General features: G+C 37.7%; 1 protein-coding gene across 4 annotated transcripts in view; it reads right to left on the reverse strand.

The window, feature by feature from the left end:
* The window catches only part of TDRD3 (tudor domain containing 3), a 186,540-nt gene that overhangs the window by 114,227 nt on the left and 44,613 nt on the right, over nt 1–27,700 (reverse strand). For all 4 annotated transcript variants that reach the window (XM_033177599.1, XM_033177596.1, XM_033177595.1 and 1 more), the window contains exon 4: nt 6,075–6,235. In XM_033177599.1, coding sequence (XP_033033490.1) covers nt 6,075–6,148 — 74 coding nt within the window. In that variant the 5' untranslated portion in view covers nt 6,149–6,235. The remainder of the gene's footprint in view (nt 1–6,074; nt 6,236–27,700) is intronic.

Consider the following 27,700-nt stretch of genomic DNA (forward strand, 5'->3'; position numbering starts at 1 on the left):
ATGAATACACCACCAGAGAGGAAGTTAGAAGACTAGGAACAAGATTTTTTTTTTTTTAAAGACAGAGCCTCCCACTGTTGCCCAAGCTCCTCAAGTGCAGTGGGCAGTGGCACAATCTCAGCTCACTGAAACCTCTGTCTCCCGGGTTCAAGTGATTCTCCTGTCTCAGCCTCTCGAGTAGCTGGGATTATAGGCATGTACCACCAAGACCAGCTATTTTTTGTATTTTTAGGAGAGACAGGGTTTCACTATGTTGGCCAGGCTGGTCTCCAACTCACCACCTCAGGTGATCCACCTGCCTCAGCCTCCCAAAGTGCTATAGGATTATAGGCAAGAACCACTGCATCTGGCCATATTGTCATTTTCTATCTCAATGACAAAGAAATGAGCTTTAGTTTTCACTTGCAAAAGAAAAAAAAAAAAAAAAGGTGGACAATAACCACATGTCACTAACTTGTGATAAAGACATGATAAATAGAATAAAAATATAAAATACTTTTTCAACTATTATAAGATTTGACATTTTTTCCTCTGAGCTTTAGCTGTGCACAGCAAAAAATACTGTTTGTTTGTTACAAAGTTGAATTTCAATACAGAAGATCTCTGATGAGTAATAAACCTAAAAATTTAACATCTATATGAGCCATAGTGATTCACACAAAATGCTTTTTTTGTTATCCATCAAGTCAAAAATCAAATGAAAGTTATTTATGCACTAACTTTAAAAGAATTTTTATATGCTAATTTTAAGCTATTTATACACTAACTTTAAAAGAACATTTCTATAGTAGGCTAATAGTATCAAATTTAGGGCAAACATTACACCATGGCTCGTCTTACAGAAAATCAGAGACAAAATGTTTATCCTCTTAACCTTTGGCAAAGGAAAACAGGGAAAGAAATCTATTTTGTCACTTAGGTCTGTTCTAAAATAAAAGCATATACACCAAGCCCCACCCATCTCTTCTCACATACAGCAAGAAGTACTGCAAATAGTAATTCTAAAGTAAATACTTAGGATAAATTAGAAAATTATTCTGAAATGACTTTGCATTGTTCACATCTTAAAATCTCATAAAATTCACCACATGCTAATATATTCAAAGGCCAATCAGTGAGAATGCTAACATCACTGGACTTTTTTAGAGAAAAATAATTAATAAAATAATTATTAACAAGAAGAAATAGAGGATGTCTGATTTTAAAGCTTCAAAGAGCCCATAAAGAGTAAGGTAGGTTACATATTAAAAATTATTCTGTACATCTTGTATATATACAATTTTTATACATCAATGCTATCTCAATAAAGCCATGAAAAATTATTTTGAGGGCCCCAAGCTCAATCATTTTTAGTGATCAATCACAGTTGACAAAATGAATGGTCATAAACAGCCTTGCCTAACCTAACCTAAGTAGAGAGTTCTGTGGTGATAAATGAAGTAAACTTAGAACCATCTATTAGCCTTCAAGATCAGCAACAGCTGAATACAATTACAATAGTGAAGGGTTCCTAATTCCAGACAATCAGCAAATTCAGATTTTCATAACTTTTATAGTCAAGGTACAGGGATAAATAAAAATAAGCACCAAGGACACCAGGCTACTGTACTCTTTACCTCCAAAGAAATTGCTAATGAGTTAGATTTTACCTAAGACCTATGTAGTCAAGTTATTTGAAGCTGGACTTACAATTTCATTGAAACAATTGATAGTCTTACCAGATTAAATTCAAGTTCCATTCCCACAAAAGAAAATAGGGGCTAAATTTTTATTTGTGTTGATATCGTAATTATACATATTGTGGGGGTACATGTGATATTTTGACACATATATACAATGTGTAATGATCAAATCAGGGTAAATGAGATATCTATTATATCAAACATTTATCTTTGCTGAGAACATTACGAATCTACTCTTCTAATTATTTTGAAATATTCAATAAATTACTGTTAACTATAGTCACCCTATTATGCCACTGAACACTAAATCTTATTCCGTCTATCTAACTGTATTTTTGTACCCATAAACCAACCCCTCCTTATCATCCACTCTCCACTATCCTTCCTGGCTGCCATTTTACTGTCTGCAGGAGATCAGGTTTTTTTACTTCCCACATGACAAATCATGCAATATTTGTCTTTCTGTACCTGGTTTATTTCATTTAATACAATGCTCTCCAGTTCTATCCCTATTGTTGCAAATGACAAGATTTCACTCTTTTTATGGTGGAATAATATTCCATTATCTACATACATATATATACATATCACATTTTCTTTATCCTTCAACCAATGATGCACACTTAGGTTGAATCCATTATCTTGGGTATTGTGAATAGTGCTGCAAAGAAAATGGGAGTGCAGATGTTTCCTCAATATGCTGACTTCCTTTCTTGTGAATACATACCCAGCAGTCAGACTGCTATGTCAAATGCTATTTCCATTTTTAGTTTCCTTAGGAGCCGCCATACTGTTTTCCATGGTGGTTGTACTAATTTACATTCCAATCAGTGGTCTTTGAGCATTCCTCTTTCTCTGCATCCTCAACAGCATTTGCTATTGTCTTAGTCTATTTGTGTTGCTATAAAGGAATACCTGAGGCTGGGTAATTTATAAAGAAAGGTTTATTTGGCTCATAGTTCTGCAGGCTGTACAAGCAGCATGGCATCAGCATCCAATTCTGGTGAGTGTTTCAGGTTGCTTCCACTCATGGCAGAAGGCAAAGGGGTATATGCAGATCACATGACAAGAGCAAGCAAAAGAGAGAAGAGGCAGGTGCCAGGCTCTTTGTAACAACCAGCTCCCACAGGAAGTAATAAAAAAAGAACTCACTCACTGCAAGGATGGCACCAAGCCACTGATGAGGGCTCTGCCCCTCCATGACCTAAATACTTCGCACTAGGCCCCACCTCCAACACCGGGGATCAAATTCCAATAGAGGGTTTGGAAGGTCAAATATCCAAACTATAGCAGTTATTTTCTGTCTTTTTAATAATAGGCATTCTAACTGTGTGAGATAATTTCTCACTGTAGTGATGCTGAGCATTTTTTCATATGCCTGTTGGCCATGTGTATGTCTTCTTTTGAGAAATGTCTATTCAGATCTTTTATCAAATTTAATTGGATTTTGTTTTTGTTTTTGTTTTATTGCTATTATTTGAGCTCCTTATATATTCTGGATATTAATATCCTTGTCAAATGGATAGTTTGCAAATATTTTCTCCCATTCTGTAGGTAGTCTCCTCACTTTGTTCATTGTTTCCACTGCTGTGCAGAAGCTTTTTGTTTGATATAATCCCAATTGTCTATTTTTACTTATGTTGCCTATGTTTTTGAGGTCTTACCCAAAAAATTATTGCCCAGACCAATGTCTTGAAGCATTTCCCCAATGTTTTCTTCTAGTAATTTCATAGTTTTAGATCTTATATTTAAGTCTTTTTTTTTTTTTTTTTTTTGAGCTGGAATTTTGCTCTTGTCACACACACTGGAGTGCAATGGTGTGATCTCAGCTCACTGCAAACTCTGCCTCCTGGGTTCAAGTAATTCTCCTGCTTCGGCCTCCCAAGTAGCTGGGATTACAGGTGTGCACCACCATTTTTCACCATGTTGGCGCAGCTGGTCTTGAACTCCTGACCTCAGGTGATCCACCTGCCTTGACCTCCCAAAATGCTGGGATTACAGGCATGAGTCACCATGCCCAGCCACATTTAAGTTGATTTTTGTATATGGTGAGAGATGGGAATTTCATTATTCTACATATGGTTATCTAGTTTTCCCAGCAGCATTTATTAAAGAGACTATCCTTTTGCCAATGTATGTTTTTGATGCCTTTGTTGAAAATGAGTTGGCTGTAAGTATGCGGATTTATTTCTGGGTTCTCTATTCTCTCCCATTGGTCTGTGTGTCTGTTTTTATGCCAGTACCATGCTGTTTTGGTTACTATAGATTTCTAGTGTAATTTGAAATCAGGTAACGTGATATCTCCAGCTTTGTTCTTTTTACTCAGGGACTAAAATTTTAACACAATTTTTACTATTACCTTCAGAACCATAATTAATTCTTATTTAGAAAGTATATTTTGGTTTAGTTAATATTTTCATTGGTACCCGAAGGTTCCTTTAATCTTACTTCATTGAAAGAAAAAAAAAAAAAAGCTGCTTTAATGATGAGTGAAGAGCATATGACGATAATTTTTTCAGTTGTCAAGTTGCAATAAATTCAACAAGGGATGACAGTAGACACATTGGGCAGATTGAGCAGTGCCCTACACTCAGGGCTGACCTTGTGTTTTCATTCCTTAGAGAAATATACAGCCATAAAATCGGAGAATGAGCCATTACGCGGCAAGTCTTTCTTCTGAGTCATCTGTGAGGTTCCCTTGCAAGGTGTGTGACTGAATTTGACATAGGAATTTGAAAAGCTGTTTCTACACAAAAGTAGGAATCCTATTCTTCAAAAAGAAGACAACATAATCACAAAGTCAACAAATCTCCCTGTGTGTAGAGAAATCAACATTTTAGACAAACATATATCTTCTGAGGAAGGGCCCTGCCTCATTTACCAGAGGCAGACACCAGATGAAAGAGGAAAAAAGAAGGGAAATCACTGAAAAGATCATACAAGGCCTCAACCTACCACATTTTCTCTCACATACCTACTATTCTAAATCACTTAAGCTCCAGCAAATGTAACTTCTCACTCTTTCTGTTGTCAAAACACTGTGTCTCTGCATGTACTATTCCCTCCCTGCACCTTAAAATACCTACTCATATTTTAACCCCACTCCTGGTTACCCCAGGCAGAAGTAATTTTCGAGACTCTTAGTCCTTTCAGTTTACATATTTCTTACAATATTTGTATGCCTATGTGCCTACTTCATTGGCATATGAGCTACTAAGAGGCTGAAATCTAAACCTCATTTGCCTTTGTACCTTCAGCACGGGATTAAAGGGCTAGAACACCTGATAAATGCCTGCTCAAGAGAAAAGTATGGTATAGGAGTTTATATTAAGTGAAAAAGCTCAGAGGAGCCCGAGCTGCAAAGCTGAGCATATAAAATGACAAAGAACACCAAAAAAGGCAGGTGGGAGGAGGGCTGCAAATGTCTAGTGAAAGTTTCCACCTCAGAAAAGAGCTCAGAATGGCCAAATGGAAATACCAAGAATAGAGGGGACACTTTCCCTTACTTCTCATTGCTTTCCTCCATTCCACTGGGCATGGCTCTAAAAGTTTATTAAAATAACCAAATGAAGGATTTGGAAAATCATTCCCAATGATTTCCTAGGAAATGACTAAAGTCAGTCACATACCTCCCTGATTTCAGTAATTCCCTAGGAAAATTCATTAGCCTATAAAACTCTGCAAGAACATTAAACAGTGTGATGGACACACTATTATACACACAGTTAGCTAGCTACTGAACTGTCAAGGATGAAACCATATTTTTTAAAATTCTGTTTGTTCTAAACAATTGAGTGACCTAAAGTATGTGACAAAACTGAAAAGATTACTTTCATGCAAGAACACCATAAATTTGTTTTTATAATTAACATTCGATCAAGAATGTAACTACTTATTTTTTTATTTTTATTTTATTTTATATATATATATTTGAGACAGAGTCCCGCCCTGTCACCTAGGCTGGAGTGCAAAGGTATGATCTCAGCTCACTGCAACCTCCGCCTACCAGGTTCAAGCTATTCTCCCACCTCAGCCTCCCAAGTAGCTGGGATTACGTACCTGCCACCATGCATGGCTAATTCTTATATTTTGTAGAGACGGGGTTTCACCATGTTGGCCAGGCTGGTCTTGAACTCCTGACCTCAGGTGATCCACCTGCCTTGGCCTCCCAAAGTGCTGGGATTACAGGCTTGAGCCACCGTGCCTGGCCATATATTCTTAACTATTTTTATACAGATGAAGCAGAAATGCACAAAAGCTCTATAATTTCATCTGAAAAGCTGTAACACACAATTAAGGGTCCATTCCTCCTTTTCAAAATTCTTAAATCATTCCAATTGAATAGCACCTTCAATATTCTGTAACAAATACACAAAAGAAAGTGCCAATCACCTTATTTTTGACATGTAACTAAATTCTACTGCTGTGCAACTTATATGACCATCAGTCATCTGCAATCGCAGCATCCTTGGTGCAGCCTGAGATTCTTCGTTATCCTTTGGTGCAGCAACATTGCGAATTTTTTGAATTTGCAAAACACATGGACCTTCGAGCTGTCAAAACAGAAAAGAATAAAAATCACTTTCTAGTCATGAAACTCTATTCAGGGCTGTGTTTTCATTTATAGTGTTTCTCTTTTCCGTAACAGTCATGCTTTATGATTTATAATAACTTCAATTAAGATTGAAACTGAAATTATATATTATCAAGTTTTTTCTTTGTTTTGGTATTGAAAGAGAAAACTTCAAAAAGGTCTCCTGAAGAACATTTTTTTAAAATAATTCTGAACTCATTTTCAGAAGGTAATGAGAAAAGAAAACCCTAGGAAAACAGTTATATTTCTGCATGAAAGGTATATTTATTGATGTTGTTAGTCTTATGCAATCTAAATCGTACACATAAATCCAGCTTCTCCCTCCTTTTACATTAAGGGATATTTTGAAAATAAAGAACTTTGCAGTTTTTTTAAGGGAATCAAATTTATGGCAGCAGTCCAAAAGAATGCTTTCTGGACCAGGTGTAGTAGCTCACGCCTATAAACCCAGCACTTTGGGAGGCCAAGGCAAGTGGATTACTTGAGGTCAGGAGCCTGTGACCAGCTGGGCCAACATGGTGAATCCGTCTCTACTAAAAATACAAAAATTAGCCGGGTATGGTGGCATGCACCTGTAATCCCAGCTACTCAAGAGGCTGAGGCAGCAGAATCACTTGAATCCGGGAAGTGGAAGTTGCAGTGAGCCGAGATCAAGCCATTGCACTGCAGCCTGGATGACAGAGCGAGACTCCATCTCAAAACAACAACAACAACAACAACAAAAGAATGTTTTCTGTTCACAAATCAAGTTTAAAGTGCTCCCTCTTTTGGTATACATGAAGCATACAATACCACCAAAACCATAAAAGGTTCAAGAAGTATGAGTTGTAATTGACATATTTTCACATTTTCCTTTTTAAAATAAACATTTTAATTTAACCTCAATATTAAATCTAATGCTGTATTATATGTGTTGGCCAAATTTCAAAGATAAAAAAAAATTGAGCAAAGTTGAGAAACAACAGTAAAATCTGCTTATGTGTCTGAAAAATAAATTTAACTAAAGTGACAGCTTCTACATCTTTAAGTAGTATCATACCTCAGGGGAAAAAGGCTGTTTTAGAATTAGGCTTTTAAGTAAAATATTCCTGTGCATATTACTTTATATTTTCAGCAAAGATAAATGTGAAATGATTGACAAATATTTATACTACATTTCCTGAGCAAGCATGTTCCCAAGTTGAAAATTTTCTATTCCATATTAACCAGTATTTTGCCAAAAAATTAATAATTTTGTTGTTATAAATTTAGGCCTAGAGAATATAATTAGAAAAGAGAATAAAAAATTTCACCTAATTTTCACTTAAGAAAAAAAATTTCAAGTTGAAGCAAGTCTGAAACTCTTAACAAGTATAGATAAGCTGCTAATTCAGGATGAACTTTTTCTTTGGCTTTTGTTAATGTCATTAAAATAAGGACATTTAAATTAAATCATAGGCAGGGGCGGAGCAAGATGGTCAAATAGGAATAGCTCCAGTCTCCAGCTCCCAGCGTGAGCGACACAGAAGACAAGTGATTTCTGCATTTTCAACTGAGGTTACTGGGTTCATCTCACTGGGGAGTGCCGGACAATCGGTGCTGGTCAGCTGCTGCAGCCCGAACAGCGAGAGCTGAAGCAGGGCGAGGCATCGCCTCACCTGGGAAGCTCAAGGGGGAAAGGAATCCCTTTTCCTAGCCAGGGGAACTGAGACACACAACACCTGGAAAATCGGGTAACTCCCACCCCAGTACTGTGCTTTACCAAGGGTCCTAGCAAACGGGCACACCAGGAGATTATATCCCACACCTGGCCGGGAGGGTCCCACGCCCACGGAGCCTCCTTCATTGCTAGCACAGCAGTCTGCGATCTAACTGCAAGGCAGCAGCGAGGCTGGGGGAGGGGTGCCCGCCATTGCTGAGGCTTAAGTAGGTAAACAAACCCCTGGGAAGCTCGAACTGGGTGGAGCTCACAGCAGCTCAAGGAGGCCTGCCTGTCTCTGTAGACTCCACCTCTGGGGACAGGACACAGCTAAACAACAACAACAACAACAACAACAACAAAAGCAGCAGAAACCTCTGCAGACGCAAACGACTCTGACAGCTTTGAAGAGAGCAGTGGATCTCCCAACACGGAGGCTGAGATCTGAGAACAGACGGACTGCCTGCTCAAGTGGGTCCCTGACCCCTGAGTAGCCTAACTGGGAGACATCCCCCACTAGGGGCAGACCAACTCCCCACACCTCACACGGTGGAATACACCCCTGAGAGGAAGCTTCCAAAGCAAGAATCAGACAGGTACACTCGCTGTTCAGCAATATTCTATCTTCTGCAGCCTCTGCTGCTGATACCCAGGCAAACAGGATCTGGAGTGGACTTTAAGCAATCTCAAACAGACCTACAGCTGAGGATCCTGACTGTTAGAAGGAAAACTAACAAACAGGAAGGACACCCACACCAAAACCCCATCAGTACGTCAGCATCATCAAAGACCAGGGGCAGATAAAACCACAAAAATGGGGAAAAAGCAGGGCAGAAAACCTGGAAATTCAAAAAATAAGAGCGCATCTCCCTCTGCAAAGGAGCGCAGCCCATCGCCAGCAAGGCATCAAAGCTGGACGGAGAATGACTTTGACGAGATGAGAGAAGAAGGCTTCAGTCCATCAAACTTCTCAGAGCTAAAGGAGGAATTACGTACCCAGCGCAAAGAAACTAAAAATCTTGAAAAAAGAGTGGAAGAATTGATAACTAGAATAATTAATGCAGAGAAGGCCATAAACTAACTGAAAGAGATGAAAACCATGACACGAGAAATACGTGACAAATGCACAAGCTTCAGTAACCAACTCGATCAACTGGAAGAAAGAGTATCAGCGATTGAAGATCAAATGAATGAAATGAAACAAGAAGAGAAATCTAAAGAAAAAAGAAGAAAAAGAAATGAACAAAGCCTGCAAGAAGTATGGGATTATGTAAAAAGACCAAATCTATGTCTGACTGGGGTGCCTGAAAGTGAGAGGGAAAATGGAACCAAGTTGGAAAACACTCTTCAGGATATCATCCAGGAGAACTTCCCCAACCTAGTAGGGCAGGCCAACATTCAAATTCAGGAAATACAGAGAATGCCACAAAGATATTCCTTGAGAAGAGCAACTCCAAGACACATAATTGCCGGATTCACCAAAGTTGAAATGAAGGAAAAAATCTTAAGGGCAGCCAGAGAGAAAGGTCGGGTTACCCACAAAGGGAAGCCCATCAGACTAACAGCAGATCTCTCGGCAGAAACTCTACAAGCCAGAAGAGAGTGGGGGCCAATATTCAACGTTCTTAAAGAAAAGAATTTTCAACCCAGAATTTCATATCCAGCCAAACTAAGTTTCATCAGTGAAGGAGAAATAAAATCCTTTACAGAGAAGCAAATGCTTAGAGATTTTGTCACCACCAGGCCTGCCTTACAAGAGACCCTGAAGGAAGCCCTAAACATGGAAAGGAACAACCGGTACCAGCCATTGCAAAAACATGCCAAGATGTAAAATTCATCGAGGCTAGGAAGAAACTGCATCAACTAACGAGCAAAATGACCAGTTAATATCATAATGGCAGGATCAAGTTCACACATAACAATATTAACCTTAAATGTAAATGGACTAAATGGTCCAATTAAAAGACACAGACTGGCAAACTGGATAAAGAGTCAAGATCCATCAGTTTGCTGTATTCAGGAGACCCATCTCACATGCAGAGACATACATAGGCTCAAAATAAAGGGATGGAGGAAGATCTACCAAGCAAATGGAGAACAAAAAAAAGCAGGGGTTGCAATCCTAGTCTCTGATAAAACAGACGTTAAACCATCAAAGATCAAAAGAGACAAAGAAGGCCATTACATAATGGCAAAGGGATCAATTCAACAGGAAGAGCTAACTCTCCTAAATATATATGCACCCAACACAGGAGCACCCAGATTCATAAAGAAGTCCTTAGAGACTTACAAAGAGACTTAGACTCCCATACAATAATAATGGGAGACTTCAACACTCCACTGTCAACATTAGACAGATCAACAAGACAGAAAGTTAGCCAGGATATCCAGGAATTGAACTCATGTCTGCAGCAAGCAGACCTAATAGACACCTACAGAACTCTCCACCCCAAATCAACAGAATATACATTCTTCTCAGCATCACATCACACTTATTCCAAAATTGATCACATAATTGGAAGTAAAGCACTCCTCAGCAAATGTACAAGAACAGAAATTATAACAAACTGTCTCTCAGACCACAGTGCAATCAAACTAGAACTCAGGACTAAGAAACTCAATCAAAACTGCTCAACTACATGGAAACTGAATAACCTGCTCCTGAATGACTACTGGGTACATAACGAAATGAAGGCAGAAATAAAGATTTATTTGAAACCAATGAGAACAAAGATACAACATACCAGAATCTCTGGGACACATTTAAAGCAGTGTGTAGAGGGAAATTTACAGCACTAAATGCCCATGAGAGAAAGCTGGAAAGATCTAAAATTGACACTCTAACATCACAATTAAAAGAACTAGGGAAGCAAGAGCAAACACATTCAAAAGCTAGCAGAGGGCAACAAATAACTAAGATCAGAACAGAACTGAAGGAGATAGGGACACAAAAAACCCTCCAAAAAATCAATGAATTCAGGAGTTGGTTTTTTGAAAAGATCAACAAAATTGATCAACCGCTAGCAAGACTAATAAAGAAGAAAAGAGAGAGGAATCAAATAGACGCAATAAAAAATGATAAAGGAGATATCACCACCAACCCCAGAGAAATACAAACTACCATCAGAGAATACTATAAACACCTCTACGCAAATCAACTAGAAAATCTAGAAGAAATGGATAATTTCCTGGACACTTACACTCTCCCAAGACTAAACCAGGAAGAAGCTGAATCCCTGAATAGACCAATAGCAGGCTCTGAAATTGAGGCAATAATTAATAGCCTTCCAACCAGAAAAAGTCCAGGACCAGATGGATTCACAGCTGAACTCTACCAGAGGTACAAGGAGGAGCTGGTACCATTCCTTCTGAAACTATTCCCATCAAAAGAAAAAGAGGGAATCCTCCCTAACTCATTTTATGAGGCCAGCATCATCCTGATACCAAAGCTTGGCAGAGACACAACAAAAAAGAGAATTTTAGACCAATATCCCTGATGAACATCGATGCAAAAATCCTCAATAAAATACTGGCAAACCGGATCCAGCAGCACATCAAAAAGCCTATCCACCATGATCAAGTGGGCTTCATCCCTGGGATGCAAGGCTGGTTCAATATACACAAATCAATAAATGTAATCCAGCATATAAACAGAACCAAAGACAAAAACCACATGATTATCTCAATAGATGCAGAAAAGGCTTTTGACAAAATTCAACAGCCCTTCATGCTAAAAACGCTGAATAAATTCGATATTGATGGAACGTGTCTCAAAATAATAAGAGCTATTTATGACAAACCCACAGCCAATATCATACTGAACGGGCAAAAACTGGAAAAACTGCCTTTGAAAAATTCCCTGTCACAAGACAGGGATGCCCTCTCTCACCACTCCTATTCAACATAGTGTTGGAAGTTCTGGCTAGGGCAATCAGGCAAGAGAAAGAAATCAAGGGTATTCAGTTAGGAAAAGAAGAAGTCAAATTGTCCCTGTTCGCAGATGACATGATTGTGTATTTAGAAAACTCCATCATGTCAGCCCAAAATCTCCTTAAGCTGATAAGCAACTTCAGCAAAGTCTCAGGATACAAAATTAAGGTGCAAAAATCACAAGCATTCTTATACACCAATAACAGACAAACAGAGAAGGGGGGAGGGATTGCATTGGGAGTTCTACCTGATGTAAATGACAAGTTGATGGGTGCTGACGAGTTGATGGGTGTAGCACACCAACATGGCACACGTATACATATGTAACAAACCTGCACATTATGCACATGTACCCTAGAACTTAAAGTATAATAATAATAATAATGAAGTATAATAAATAAATAAAAATTAATTAATTAAATCATAGGCATGTTATGCTTATTATAGTTCATAATTCTGTTTATTTTGGTATCCCATATTTTTAGTCCAGGCACTGACAAATATCTAGCCTATGCTTTCCAATACAATCCGCCAGCCACATGTAGCTATTTAAATTTGCATTTAAATTAAAATTAAGTGAAATTTAAAATTGTTCAATCATACTAGCCATATTTCAAGTGTTCTATATACTCAGAGCACAGAGTTAGACCACTTTCATCACTGCAAAAAACCCACCACACAGTTGGTGATGGTCTAAGCCTATGTATTCCAAAAGAGTCCAAAATGAGACTCATGCATCCTAGGCACCGCACTTCCATTCAAATGTAGGAGGGAAACATTTGTTTTTATTTGATTCAATTAAGATTGAAACTGAAATTATATATTATCAAGTTTTTTCTTTGTTTTGGTAGCCAAAAAATTCCAACTTTACCAGCATTCGATTCCTGGAGAAACAACAGCACCCTTATTCAATCCATACAACACAGGTCACTAGGCATCTTCATGGAATTCTGGGAGTTCTACGTCCCCTGGGTGTTGGCATAACACCTTCTCTTGTTTGCTTTCAATGTGTTGTGACAAACTGCCTTTTCTTTGTGCACAGTTAAGTGGACATATGTATTACATTACCTAGTTTCACCCACTAATGCTCACAAAATGGACATCACTTTAAAAGATTCTGTCAAAGGAACACAAATTGAAGACAATACCAATGATGCAAATGCAGGGCAGGAACAGGACTATTTTGGTGATCTCCTACATCTGGTTGACTATGAGAACAAAGATCTGGGGAATGAAGGATAGAGAGGAACACCTGCCCCCAAATGCTGATTTCCAAGCAAGCAGCCAGTTTACTTATTTAATTAATCCTGCTCCTGGCCTCTCCACCTCTTTTTGTGGGTTAAATAGTGGCTCCACCAAAAGACAAGTCCAACTGGAACCTATAAACGTGACCTCATTTGGGGACAAGCTCTTTTCAGATGTAATTAAGGTAAGGATCTAGAGATGGGAACACTGTGAATTACAGTGGGCCCTAAGGCCAATGATGAGTGTCCTTAGAAGAGAAGGGGAAACAAACACAGAGAGACAGGGTATAAAGACCAAGTGAAAATGAAGGCAGAAATTAAAGTTACGCATCTACAAGCCAAAAAAGACCAAGGACTACTACAGCTACCAAAAGATAGGAGAGAAGCATGGAACTGATACTCCCTCAGAGCCTCCAAAAGGAACCAACCCTGCTGACACTTTAATTTTAAACTTCTGGCCTACAAAACTGTGAGAAAATTAATTTCCATTGTTTTAAGCCACTAAGTTTGTGGTAATTTGTTACAGCAGCCTCAGATAACTAATATACCCACTTATGGAATGAGTTACCTGATTGCGAAGAAAATACTGTATATTGGTCTCAGCCTCATTCATCTTCCCCTTGAGATCCAGCCTAGCGAGGGAACATGAGGGAGGGGGCACTTATTCAGCCTCCTCACTGGATTGGCACTTCCATGAGTGAGTGTACAAGCCTACATGTTCTGTGGTTCAGTTAATGCGTCCATTTGGCTGTCCCCCAAGCCACATCTTCAAAATACATTTTAATCAGTAATAAGGTTATTTTGGCCCAAATATGTTACTCTTGTTAACTGGTTCAAAAGCAAAGTAGAAAAGGAGGTATTACTTATTAGATCCTCCTGAGAAACCCACAGATTTTACAGAATCTCTTGTCACTTCTTAATTTGAATCACCAAGCCTTAAGTTAGTAGTTCCACAATTCAGAAATATTCTATAAGTAAACCAGTATATATATAATGATTTTTTTCATTATTCTGCTTACAATATTCAGTTTCTTATACTCTGTAGTTAAAACATAGGGAAGTAATGGATCTAGATAAAAAATACATAATAAATTTTTTTAAATGTTATGGTTCTAAGATCCTAAATCCTGAATCTAAAATCATCTTAAGGCCAGGTGCGGTGACTTACATCTGTAATCCCAGCACTTCGGGAGATGGAGGTGGGTGGCTCTCTTGAACCCAGGAGTTTGAGACCAGCCTGGGCAACATAGGGAGACCCCATCTCTACAAAAAATACAAAAATTAGCCAAGCATGGTGGTGTGTGCTTGCAGTCGCAGCTACTTGGGAGGCTGAGATGGCAGGATCTCTTGAGCCTGGGAGGTGGAGGCTACCGTGAACCATGATTGTGCCACTGCACTCTGGCCCAGGTGACAAAAAAAAAAAAAAAAAAGTGTCTCAAAAAAAAATCATCTAAAACATCCACAAAAATAGACAAGAATTAATTTCAAAATCTTTCTTCAACTACTGTTAAGAGCAACTGCAAAGTAAAAAAAAAAAAAAAAGTACCAATTTCAAATGAAAATAATAAAAAGGATTAATCTTGATCACGTAAGTTTTCTTTAATGTCTGATTTTCTCTTTTGTATTAGTATAAGAAACAATCAAATGAAAATACTCTAAAAAATTTTAATGGCTTAGAATGATGTATCATTGCACCTCCAGGTAAGCATGTCTAACTCTAATAAACAATATTAAGTATCTGCTACAAATATTCTCTCAGGGCATTAATCCAGGCATCATTCCTTCTTCTTCCGAGGTAGATGAATACCTCTGTCATCTAAACTCCTAACTAGTCACACCAACTGATATGAAATATCAGATTTAAATGCTTGTGTTAGTTTATTAGTTTATTGATCATACTAAATAACATTCTTGTGTATCAATCAGACTCTCCAAAGTTTGGATGACAGGGGACTAATTCTCTACAGTATAATCATATATGGATAAACACTTAAAACAATTTTTTTTTCTTAACTCTAGAAACCATTTAAGACACTTGGCCTGAAAATACATGCCAGCCATTTATTTTTGTAATCTTTTTGTTTATTATTATTATTTTTTTTGAGATGGAGTCTCACTCTGTCGCCCAGGCTGGAGTGCGATGGCTTGATCTCAGCTCCCTGTAACCTCCACCTCCCAGGTTCAAGTGATTGTCCTTCCTCAGCCTCCCTAGTAGCTGGGATTACAGGTGTGAGCAACCACACCCAGCTAATTTTTGTATCTTTTTTTTTTTTTTTGAGACGGAGTCTCGCTCTGTCGCCCGGGCTGGAGTGCAGTGGCCAGATCTCAGTTCACTGCAAGCTCCGCCTCCCGGGTTTACGCCATTCTCCTGCCTCAGCCTCCCGAGTAGCTGGGACTACAGGCGCCAGCCACCTCGCCCGGCTAGCTTTTTGTATTTTTTAGTAGAGACGGGGTTTCACCATATTAGCCAGGATGGTCTCAATCTCCTGACCTCGTGATCCGCCCGTCTCAGCCTCCCAAAGTGCTGGGATTACAGGCGTGAGCCACCGCGCCCGGCCAATTTTTGTATCTTTTTTAGTAGAGACAGGTTTAGCCATGTTGGTCAGGCTGGTCTCAAAACTCTGGACCTCAGGTGATCCACCCACCTTGGGCTTCCAAAGTGCCGGGATTAAGGCGTGAGCAACCACACCTGGACTGTTTTTGAATCTTATTAATTCTCTTGAGAAAAATTTCTCAATCTGTATACCTAACAACATAAGCATCACATTCTCCATCAACCCCAAAAATAAACCATATACCCAAAAGGAATATATGAGTATGATTCAGTTCCAATCAATGTTCCATCATTATTGCAAAGTAGATTAAAATTAAGAGAAAATGAAATAGTTTCATCCTCCATAGTTCTTTTATCTACAAAGCCATAATTCATTTCCTTCTCTACCCTACCACTACTTCCAAAAGCATTTCCAGTGGCTTCAGAGGAGAAATCCTAGAGCTTATTTTTTCATCTATTCTTTTATTTTAAGGGAGGTTTTTGACTAAATTATTCACATCTTTACCTTAAGGCCCAGGCAACAGGGCAATGTTTCAAGAAAGCTGCCTTGGAAGAAGAAATACTAATTCTGCATATAGCTGCTTTAAAAGCCTGAAAGATAAGCTTTAAATAGCATTTATGATTATCTCTTTTTTTACCTACTTTCTCTGTCAAACATCTCCTAGTATCATTTTAACATAATTTGACTTTAAAAAATAAATATAAGCCAGGCGTGGAGGCTCACGCCTGTAATCCCAGCACTTTGGGGGGCTGAGGTGGGCAGATCACCTGAAGTTAGGAGATGGAGACTGGCCTAACCAACATGGTGAAATGTGAAACCTTGTCTCTAGGATTAAGAAAATGTGGCACATATATACCATGGAATACTATGCAGCCATAAAAAAGGATGAATTTGTGTCCTTTGTAGGGACATGGATGCAGCTGGAAACCATCATTCTTAGCAAACTATCACAAGAACAGAAAACCAAACACCGCATGTTCTCACTCATAGGCGGGAACTGAACAATGAAATCACTTGGACTTGGGAAGGAGAACATCACACACCGGGGCCTATCATGGGGCGGTGGGGGGAGGGGGGAGGGATTGCATTGGGAGTTATACGTGATGTAAATGACGAGTTGATGGGTGCTGACGAGTTGATGGGTGCAGCACACCAACTTGGCACAAGTATACATATGTAACAAACCTGCACGTTATGCACATGTACCCTAGAACTTAAAGTATAATAATAATAAAAAAATAAAATAAATAAAATAAATAAATAAATAACAACAACAACAAAAAACACAAAAGTAGCTGGGTGTGGTGGCAGGCGCCTGTAATCCCAGCACTTTGAGGGGCTGAGGTGGGCGGATCACCTGAAATCAGGAGATGGAGACTGGCCTAACCAACGTGGTGAAATGTGAAACCTTGTCTCTACTAAAAACACAAACATAGCCGGGCGTGGTGGCAGGCGCCTGTAATCCCAGCTACTTGGGAGGCTGAGGCAGGAGAATCGCTTAAACTCAGGAGGGAGAGGTTGCAGTGAGCCGAGATCACACCATTGCACTCCATCCCGGGCAACAAAGAGCAAAACTCCATCTCAACCAATCAATCAAAAAATAGAGGTGGGATAGGAAGAGAGAAAAAGTCAGATTTGTCACACACACCCTGTACCATTCTAAGTACGGTATCAGACCCAAGAAAACAAAAATAAAAAAGAACTATACATTGTTAGAAATTTCAGAAATATTCCCAATGTCATCCATTTACGCATCTAGGGTAAACCCCAATTTGGGCTACATTTCCCTCCAGAGAAGATGTATGTTTGCCTCTGGCAGTAACAGCACTGCAACTAAGACTTTCAGCTTTGGGCTGGTGGCAAAGGTGCAAAATTAACCTTAGGCAGCACTTTAACTCATTGTAAGTCAGTAGCACCCCCACTGGCTCAAGGCGGAAACAAGCACATATCCCTTCTGATTCAAGTGGCCAGGATTCTCACAGAGAAAGATCAAGAAAAATGAAATCATAACAAACTATCATGAGACTTACAAGGAAACAAGCTACAAAGACTGAGAAACATAAAAAAAAAATTATTTAAAAAAATTTTAAGCCCCTAAGGTCTTGAGAATTTGTAATTATCAAACACAGACTACAAAATAATAAGCCTAAACTAGAAAATTTATACAAAACTTTAAACCCAATAGGAACAAGTATCTTCTCAAGCATACATGTGACATTTACAAATACATATCAAGCCATAAAGACTCTACAAATTTCAAAATACATTTATCATTCAGTCCAAATTCTCTGATCACAACGTAACTGAATTAGAAATCCATAACCAAAACAAATCTAATATTCTGTAATCAAAATAGGGAAAGAAGTAATCATAAGGTGAATTAAAAAATATTTAGAGCTGAATAATGAAAGTACCATGTATACAACTTTTATACCTGAACATATAGTTATGCTTGTAAATATGTAAATACACATATTTCCTACATAAATACAGGAGTATAGTTAAATCAGTGCCAGAAGAAAAATTAATAGCCTTAAAGAAAACTGAAAAAAAAAACTAAAGAGTTGAATTAAGAAGTTGTCTTTTATATCACGAACAGCACTCCAAGCCAGCTCAAGAAGCAAAGCAGGCCAACAGAAATGCTGTATTTTTAATGTATTCTACTGAAATTGTTTAAAATGCTTTGTATTTATTGAAAGCTTAAATGGGTGGGTATTTGTTCACATAGCTCTACAACACCTCGCCAGGGAGCATTCCAGTATCATGCAGGGTCATGTGATCTAGCCAAGAGCAGCCATTAACCTAGTGATTAACATGGGAGACATTGTCTTATGGAGAATGGAATGCTTAACTTTGTCAAGCACCCCGGTTACACATTTGCCTTTTCTACAATTGTACTTCCCAAGTGCTATTCCAGTAAGAGCTGATACTCATTTTAGGTACCAAACCTTTTGAGTTCAACTGATCAAACCAAAGGAAAAGTGTTGCTACAGAAAATTAGGAAAAAGGTGAAAAAGAAAAAATGGTAGTAATTGAGTAGAAAAACAATTACTCTAATTCATATGTGTATTGGTTGGTAACCAGCTTTATCTAAGTAGAACTGAATTGGCTAGGAAAAGAAAAACTACATGTTACTCGTTTTCCTAAGCTGTCTTTTTGAGGCTTAGTCAGTCATTGGGAAAATGTTCAGAATTGTTTCTTGCGGCCGGGCGCGGTGGCTCAAGCCTGTAATCCCAGCACTTTGGGAGGCCGAGACGGGCGGATCACGAGGTCAGGAGATCGAGACCATCCTGGCTAACATGGTGAAACCCCGTCTCTACTAAAAATACAAAAAACTAGCCGGGCGAGGTGGCGGCGCCTGTAGTCCCAGCTACTCGGGAGGCTGAGATAGGAGAATGGCGTGAACCCGGGAGGCAGAGCTTGCAGTGAGCTGAGATCTGGCCACTGCACTCCAGCCTGGGTGACAGAGCAAGACTCCGTCTCAAAAAAAAAAGAATTGTTTCTTGCTATTAGTTCTCATTTTAGGTATGTTAACCTTCAGTAAGTTCTCCACATTTTCGTTTTCTAGGATTAGAAGGCGTATTTTATACATTATTCATGTGTATTGTCTTATTTGGCTTTTGCTATACATTTTAACTTCGTTGTTAAATTTTTGTATTGTATAGTTTCTTTGGTATATCTTAACACCTATTTTTGAAAATATAAAACTAATGAGTTGAACTAAGAAGTTGAGAAAAAAAGCAATGAGTTCAATCAGGTAGAAGAAAAATAAATGAATCAAACTTAAAATACAATAACAACATTAACAAGTTATATTGTAACAAAGACTAATGAAATTGATAACTGACAAGAGTGATCAAGAAGCAAAGAGTAAAGGCACAAACCAACAATTTAAGAAATGATAACAGTAATAAGAGACATACACATTTAGTAATAAAAAAAAAAGAACTAAGGACAGTGATTGAAATGTCCATAAACTATTAGGTTGGTGCAAAAGTATCTGTGGTTTTTGCCATTACTTTCAATGGAAAAAACCGCAATTACTTTTGCACCAACCTAATAGTAAGTGGAAGGACAAAACATGATATATCCATACAATGGAATATTACTCACCAATAAATATGAAAAACTATCAACATATGCTATGTTATAGATTACCCTAAAAAATATTACACTAAATAAAAGAAGCCAGATACAACATATATATCATGTGATCCCATTCATGTGAAATACCAAGAAAAGGCAAATTTATAGAGAAAACTTAAAAGAATATACAGAATAATGTAAGAATGTATTATTCTTATTGTAAATGGTATTTTAAAAATTATATCTGGAATAAGAAGAATAGAATATATAGGAATAATAACATAATAATAATAACTGGCAGGTGACAGAATTACAATCAATATGCAAATATCAGCTGCCTTTCCATGTACCAGTAACAGATGGAAAGAGTAATTTAAAGAAGTTTTAAACACCATTTACAATAACAAAAATAGATAGATCCAGGAAAAAAGCTTACAAAAGATGCACAGCCCATGTCCTTCCAATAAATTATAAAACATTATGGGAAAAATAAATGAAGAGATATATCCAGGGTTGTGCTGGAGCCAGCTTATAAAAGCTCACAAGAACTTTTTATGTACATTTCTTCCTAATTCCCGGTTCAGTGATTTCATAACATAGCTTATAATCAGTCAAACAGGGAATATTTATACCACAGAAAGTGGCAAATGCTATGTGTAAGGGCTCTTTTTTGCTCTTCAGAGATGTGTTTTACCAGCATTTCACTGGTAATATCATATCACATAAAGATATTAATTGTTTTTAAGCTAATGTGCAATTTCAGTCAAAACTCCAACATGATATTTTTAAGAGTCTTAATCATTTGATTCTAAAATCTGTATTGGCAGGGGAGAGAATAGCATAAGGAAGAATAATGTATTTTACAATCACAAGATTAGAAAATTTTGATCATTTTAAGTGTCACAAAAGAATGTCTCGATTGAATCTCATATACAATACTGAAGGTAACATAGTGGATACAAGTGCTTTGTAAGAAAATTTGGCATTATCTTGTAAAGTTGAATACTGGCTTAATTCCACAATGCAGTAGAGTTCCATTCCTGTTTATATTCCTTAGGGAAACTGTTACACGTGTGCAGAGGTGTGTTGGTAAAATACTTCTGGTAGAAGGACAGGGGAAAAGCCACTGTAATCTGTAATTTGTGCCAATTTCCACGGCCAACCACAACCATCAACTGGATGTTACTGCACTCTAAATTGGGAAAAGATGCCGACAATCAACTTCATGAGCTGGAACAAGCTGGATCCAGCATACGGCAAGCATCTAACACTAAGCCTTGTACCAGTGATCTCAATGGCTCTGGACATTTACTCTGGCACTCCTGCAGCTACTACTCCAGAAACAATCTTGCTGCAGCTTCAACTATTACTGACAGGATTCTCCACAGGTCCCACTTTTTTGTGCGTAACTGGCCCAACCCCAAGGCAGCTACACCTGACTAGCATAGCTGTAAAGGAGGCCGAGAGAAAAGTATCTGGCATTTTCTTCTTCTCTACCACCAAAACTCTTAAAATGGGAAATTCTCCCAAACACAGGGAGATAATTCAGGTTTTAGGAATTACAAATATCCACTATACTTATCTTCCATGTATTGTTACCGGTCAAGATCTGTCAAGCTTTATTTTCCATTCTTTAGTTCTACTACAAAGGAGCTTTTTGTGTAACAGAAAATATTAAATATAGTGTGTGTAAGTGTAATCTGTGTGTGTATGTGTGTATGTATCGTATAGCTATTAACCTAAGATTTTAAATACGCCCGATACGGGGCATCTACCCACTATTCCTTCATTGAAAATCACATCTCTAAAAGCTAACGGTCTAGCAAGAAAAGCAACCTCATACCCTCACTAAACTGAAATGGCTGCCCCTTTATTGCACACATCTTTGACATAGCATTTGTTTCACTGCATTGACACAGCTGGTTTCTCAACCTTTCATCAGGCTATGTGCTCCAAGAAGAGACAGGCTATCTTGATCTCTGTATCCCTATCACTTGGCACAAATACACATTCAGACACTGTCTGATTAAAAAAAAGAAAATTTCTAGTGCTTTAACTATAATTTACTTAGCACTTCCTAGATACACACCAGAAAATGTAGCACGATCTTTACATAAGTGCTTTAATTTACCTCCAGAAATACAAAGTACATTAGGATTATTTGTATATACTAAACAAGAATATTAAGGACAGAGGGTAAAGTACTTTACCAGTGGTCACTCAGTAAGAGGCAAATTAGAATTCCAATTCAGATCTATCTCATGTCAAAGCCTGTCTTTGTAGTGCATATTCTAAAAGTATGATAATATTTGTTACATACTAAAAACAAGTAGGTATAAAGGGCAATGAGAACATTTATATTTAAAAATTAATTCTGCTCAAAAGAGGTCAAGAAAATTAGAAGAGAAGGGTCACACCTCAGTTGGAATCTGAAAAATAAATAGCAGTTTGTCTGACAGCTGAGGGAAGGATGCTCAGGTGCTATAGCAACAAAAAACTGTAATCTTAGGGAAGGTGCAATTCTCTTATCTCTAAAGTAAAAGGGAAGGCTGTAATAGTTTATATTTTCTGTGTTGTTCTGAATATTGTATAGATAATACATACAAATTATTTAACATGGGACCTAGCATAGAATAGGTCCTCAACAAATGACAGAAGAAAAACAAGAATAAGAATTATTAGAATTCACTAAAAATCAGGGTTCTCCTAGGTACGGTAGGTGCTTGTGCCAAAAAAGATCAAGAGGGAAGCAGATGAGAATAGCATCAAGAATATTGAAAGAAATAGCTTTAGGGAAGGGAGTACCTAATCCTAATCTGAAATTTTTCAAATGATATTCATATGCAGCAAGGGAGTTTAAGTGGAAAATAAATAATAAAATTAAAACTTCCTGAATTATAAATATAGTGGTATATTTACTAGAAGATCTACCCCTTAGGAATTTTTTAAACATTTAATAAATTCCTAATAATTAAGAAATTGACAACATAATCTTGAACAGGTTTTCACAAACTTAAGATTCCCTGAAAGTAAAAAGCCTCAATTTAACCCTCAAAATAACAGTAGGGCATATAAATTGCTCGCATTCAATCATAAAGTAATTATAGCAAATGAATACAAGAAAAGTATGTGGGACTACTAGCCAAAAGTAACACTTTTCCCAATGTATCATTTGACAATTCCCACGTTTCTATTCTTCACTTCTCTAACTTTTTGTTCCTTGGAACCAAAAACAGAAAAAGGTAAGTCAAATAGTTTATTTTTCAATTATCGGGAAGAGTATCTATTTAAACTCCACAGAAGTCCTATTAATAAGTACCAATAAGGACTTGTAAATAAAGCATAAGAGTTTTAGTAATCCATTTTTTCTAAAAATACAAGTAAATGTTTAATTTTAACATATAGTTCACTAAAAGAAACAAATTGTATAACTTAACATAGACTAAATTAACATATAGGAAACATATTATCTTATTAAATCAAAAGTTAACACTTTTTTCAATTCCTTTTCTTTTTAAAAACATCCGATTTCTAGACTATCCAAGGGCAAGAGAACCTTCACTTTCAATTTTAAGGCAGTGAAGCCATCTTGTGGTTGATGTCAGTATTGCTGAGGTTTTGAGACCAGTCACTCCTACTCGGGAAAATTAGGTCAATCATAGTTTTACATTTAAAACCGGGCGCGGTGGCTCAAGCCTGTAATCCCAGCACTTTGGGAGGCCGAGACGGGCGGATCACGAGGTCAGGAGATCGAGACCATCCTGGCTAACACGGTGAAACCCGTCTCTACTAAAAAATACAAAAAACTAGCCGGGCGAGGTGGCGGGCGCCTGTAGTCCCAGCTACTCCGGAGGCTGAGGCAGGAGAATGGCGTAAAAAACCCGGGAGGCGGAGCTTGCAGTGAGCTGAGATCCGGAAACTGCACTCCAGCCCAGGCTAGAGCGAGACTCCGTCTCAAAAAAAAAAAAAAAAAAAAAAAAAAAAAGGTATATACAACATGTCATTCTTAGAACTTAGAAAAAATAAACATAGAACTGAAAGACTGTACAGTTAGGACTCCATAGCAGTACATAAGGTCCTCAAGTAGCTGAATTGGTAACAAAGTATTTTGAAACTAATCTGAATTTTATAATTAACTTTTGGTTTAAAAAGCTACAGCAAAATATTAAAATTGGAGAAGAATATTAAACAGTTATACTTCCTTTTTATCATGACTTTTTCCATAATTTTTAGCTTACAAGCTGCTACAGCAGTCCTAGGACTTTGTAATATCCGAGAAAAACAAAGCACCCTGAAAAACTCAGAAAATAAGTTGCAAAATATGGCTTCCCTACCACACTTCCCTCCAGTCACAATTTTTACAGTTTTTGAATCAAATATGAAGTACCTATAAGAAAATCTGGAAGCCTGGAAAAAACTGTCATCATCCAACTCTCACCACTTTTTAAGGGAACTTTGTGGAGAAAAGACAGAAATTGAAAAGTATGTTAAGAAGAAAATGGAAGAAAGAGAAAAGAACCTGAGCAAAACTACTATATTAATTAGTAATAAAGTTACTTCTACTTTTTGCCATTCTACCTTCTCCCAAAATAATCAGTGATAGTAGCAATTACTAAGACTTCAGTTTCAAAGCTTCAGGACAATGCCTTTCTGAAGGCCTCTGATGTGTTTTAGAACGAGAGATGTAAATTCAGTATGTCTGGGATTAGCTGTCTTCTAACTGCAGACTTACAATCTTTCTTACCTGATCACAAATCTATCAGTTCTCCAATCTCCCTTTCCATTCTCAAGTTCCCAAATGCTGAAAACAGCATTATCTAAGTCTTATTAATTACAAAAATAATAATGCACACTGTGTGATCATTTACTTTGGGCTTTCAGGAGATGAAGTTTGAAGACTCCTCTCTACACTCCTTTAATCTACTTCCAAAAACAATTACTGATTTGTCTTGGGGAAGCTCCAGTACATTGTACTGAGCCTCAGGCCTAGCGAATGAGATTCCAAGGTGGTTGGAAAATACATGGGTGAGGCCCTTTCAAAGGGACCACACAAGGTTAACAGAGGCAGCTTCTACTAAGATGGCACCCTCCTCCCCGCAACATGTTGCTTTTTAACTCTTTGCTTCTTAAATATTAGGCCAAATGCTCTCCAATCTTCATTCTCCTTTGGCTTTCTCTCTCAGAAATGGTAATTATCAGATGGGCTTGGAACTTAGTAGAAACAGTCAGAGCAGGGGTTTTAGCTTGCTTTAATTCTACCAGAGACCAACCTACCTCAAGTAGTAGAATTCTGCATGGGGTTTGGGGCCAAAACCCAGACAAAAATGATTTACCAATTTGCCTTACCTTATTCATTGAATCCCCTTGAAGATCTCTCAGTAACAAGATACCCATAATAAGGATACATATATTCTTAGACTTCCAAGACAAAAATATCATCCTAAATTGCTCATAATTCTCGAAGTTTGCCATATGCATTGCGCTGGATTTAGCATTATCTCATTTAGGTCTTCAATGTTGTAAGGGAGTAGTATTTAAATGATAAGGAAATTAAAATCTAGCGAGATTAACTAACTTATGAAAAGTCACAAAAACTAATAAGCAGGAGAAAGAAGATTTAAATCCAGGGCAATAACCCTATGTCTGGATGTCTCCAATCTGTTCCTGATCCCTATCATTTAATGCCCCTCCACCCTCAATCAGAAACATGCCACACCCATGCCTCCTCTGCTTCTTGAAATAGTCTATCATATATTTTAAGTTTTCTAAGTTAGTTTTTGGAACATTGGTTTTTAGTACGCCTTATTTGAAAGATCACTAGATAACCCAGTTCTTTCTTTCTTTCACTCTTTTCTAATATAAAAAGAAAACTAGAAAATATCATTTTATACCAAAATCTGGCATGGTCAAGAGATAGGCAGATTACTTATTCAAATATTCTGTTCGCCAAATGCTGTCCTATATCTTATGCACAGATTCAAACAAAGTTGATTTAAACAAGAACTATAACTTACATAATGTTAGTAAGTGATCAGTAGCGTCTGATTCTAGAGTCATGCATTTATAGTCATCATTAATGGTAAAATGCTGGTTAATAAAAGTATTCCAATGAAGACATAAATAAGGAGCTTTTACTACATTAGTCTTATTTTACTAACAAAGAAACTAAAATAGTTCAATTCACATCTAAAATATATTCCTTGAATATTTACTTTGGTTTAAGATAGTTACATTTTTATGTAACATACGGATTTTTAACTAAAGACAAACCAAATGAGTAATTTCTGTGTGTCAACTTCTAAAATGTTTATTTAAATTATTTTTCAAAACATCTTCATTAATACGGTGAAGACAATTATTAATTCTGTGAGAATAATATATATTCTTATATGACATGTAAGAATAATTCTGTGGGCCGGGCGCGGTGGCTCAAGCTTGTAATCCCAGCACTTTGGGAGGCCGAGACGGGCGGATCACGAGGTCAGGAGATCGAGACCATCCTGGCTAACACGGCGAAACCCCGTCTCTACTAAAAATACAAAAAAAAAAAAAAACTAGCCGGGCGAGGTGGCGGGCGCCTGTAGTCCCAGCTACTCGGGAGGCTGAGGCAGGAGAATGGCGTGAACCTGGGAGGCGGAGCTTGCAATGAGCTGAGATCCGGCCACTGCACTCCAGCCTGGGCTGCAGATCCAGACTCCGCCTCAAAAAAAAAAAAAAAGAATAATTCTGTGAAAAGGCCAGGCACGGTGGCTCAGACCTGTAATCCCAGTACTTTGGAAGGCTGAGGTGGGCAGATGACTTAAGGTCTGGAGTTTGAGACCAGACTGGCCAACATGCAGAAATCCCATCTCTACTAAAAAATACAAAAATTAGCCAGGCGTGGCGGTGTGCATCTGTAGTCCCAGTTACTAGGGAGGCTGGGGCAGGAGAATCACCTGAACCCAGGTAGTGGAGGTTGCAGTAAGCTGAGATCATATCACTGCACTCTAGCCTGGGCAACAAAACAAGACTCCGTCTCAAAATAATAATAATAATAATACTTCTGTGAATAATAATTCTAGAGAAATGTTTATTAATATTGTGTTGGAAGTATGTAATGAAAGGAAAAAATATAATCAATGAGGAAGAGCTAGCAGAGATAATAAATTTTTGTTTCATGTGAAAACTTACATTTGCATTAAGAATGTTTTAAAAGATAAAATTTGACACAGAATAATCGAAATCAGAAAGTTTTAAGGTTATTTTTCTTCTTGCTAGCTACATTCAAAGGAAATCTTAAAGAGACCATTGTGCAAAATTTTTAAAAGTAAAAACGCTCTGAAAGAGTGAAAGGAGCAGACAAGAGTCTCTGTAATACTATCCTACGAACTTGTAGCAGAGGTGAGTTCTCAGCATCTTTTAGGACACACAGAGAAACCAGAAAACCAAGAATCAGAAAGCTTCAAAATTTTAAGTAAAATAATGTAAGGATGTACAGACACTGCTTTGATATTATTTACTATTATTATAGAGATTTGTTGCACTCAACAGACCTAGTCGAGATTGTTGCTTAGTTTTCTAAGTATGCTTCCTAGAACTCTACATCTCCTGGAAAACTGTTCAAAATGCAGATTCTTGGATTCCATCCTAGTCCTACAGAATCAGAAACTCAGACAGGAGTAGAGGTGGTTTGAGGTCCAGCAATTTGTGTTCTAGCCAGACCTCTGGGAAATTCTGGTGCACACTGAAGTCTGAGAGAGCCACTATAACCAAAAGAAAAAGAAATGTAAAGAAACTGGGGAGGATTCTAAGAACAATAGAGATGAAAGAAAAGCTTGAGACTGAGAATAAACAAAGGAATCAAGATAGATGGCTTCAGCAAAAAGAAACCTGTGGCAGTAACATTTATGTCTTCATGTATATAATTATTCACAAAGGAAGGTGACCAGATG

Source organism: Trachypithecus francoisi, unplaced genomic scaffold (genome assembly GCF_009764315.1).
Source record: "Trachypithecus francoisi isolate TF-2019V2 unplaced genomic scaffold, Tfra_2.0 Lachesis_group18, whole genome shotgun sequence".
Taxonomy (NCBI): Eukaryota; Metazoa; Chordata; class Mammalia; order Primates; family Cercopithecidae; genus Trachypithecus; species Trachypithecus francoisi.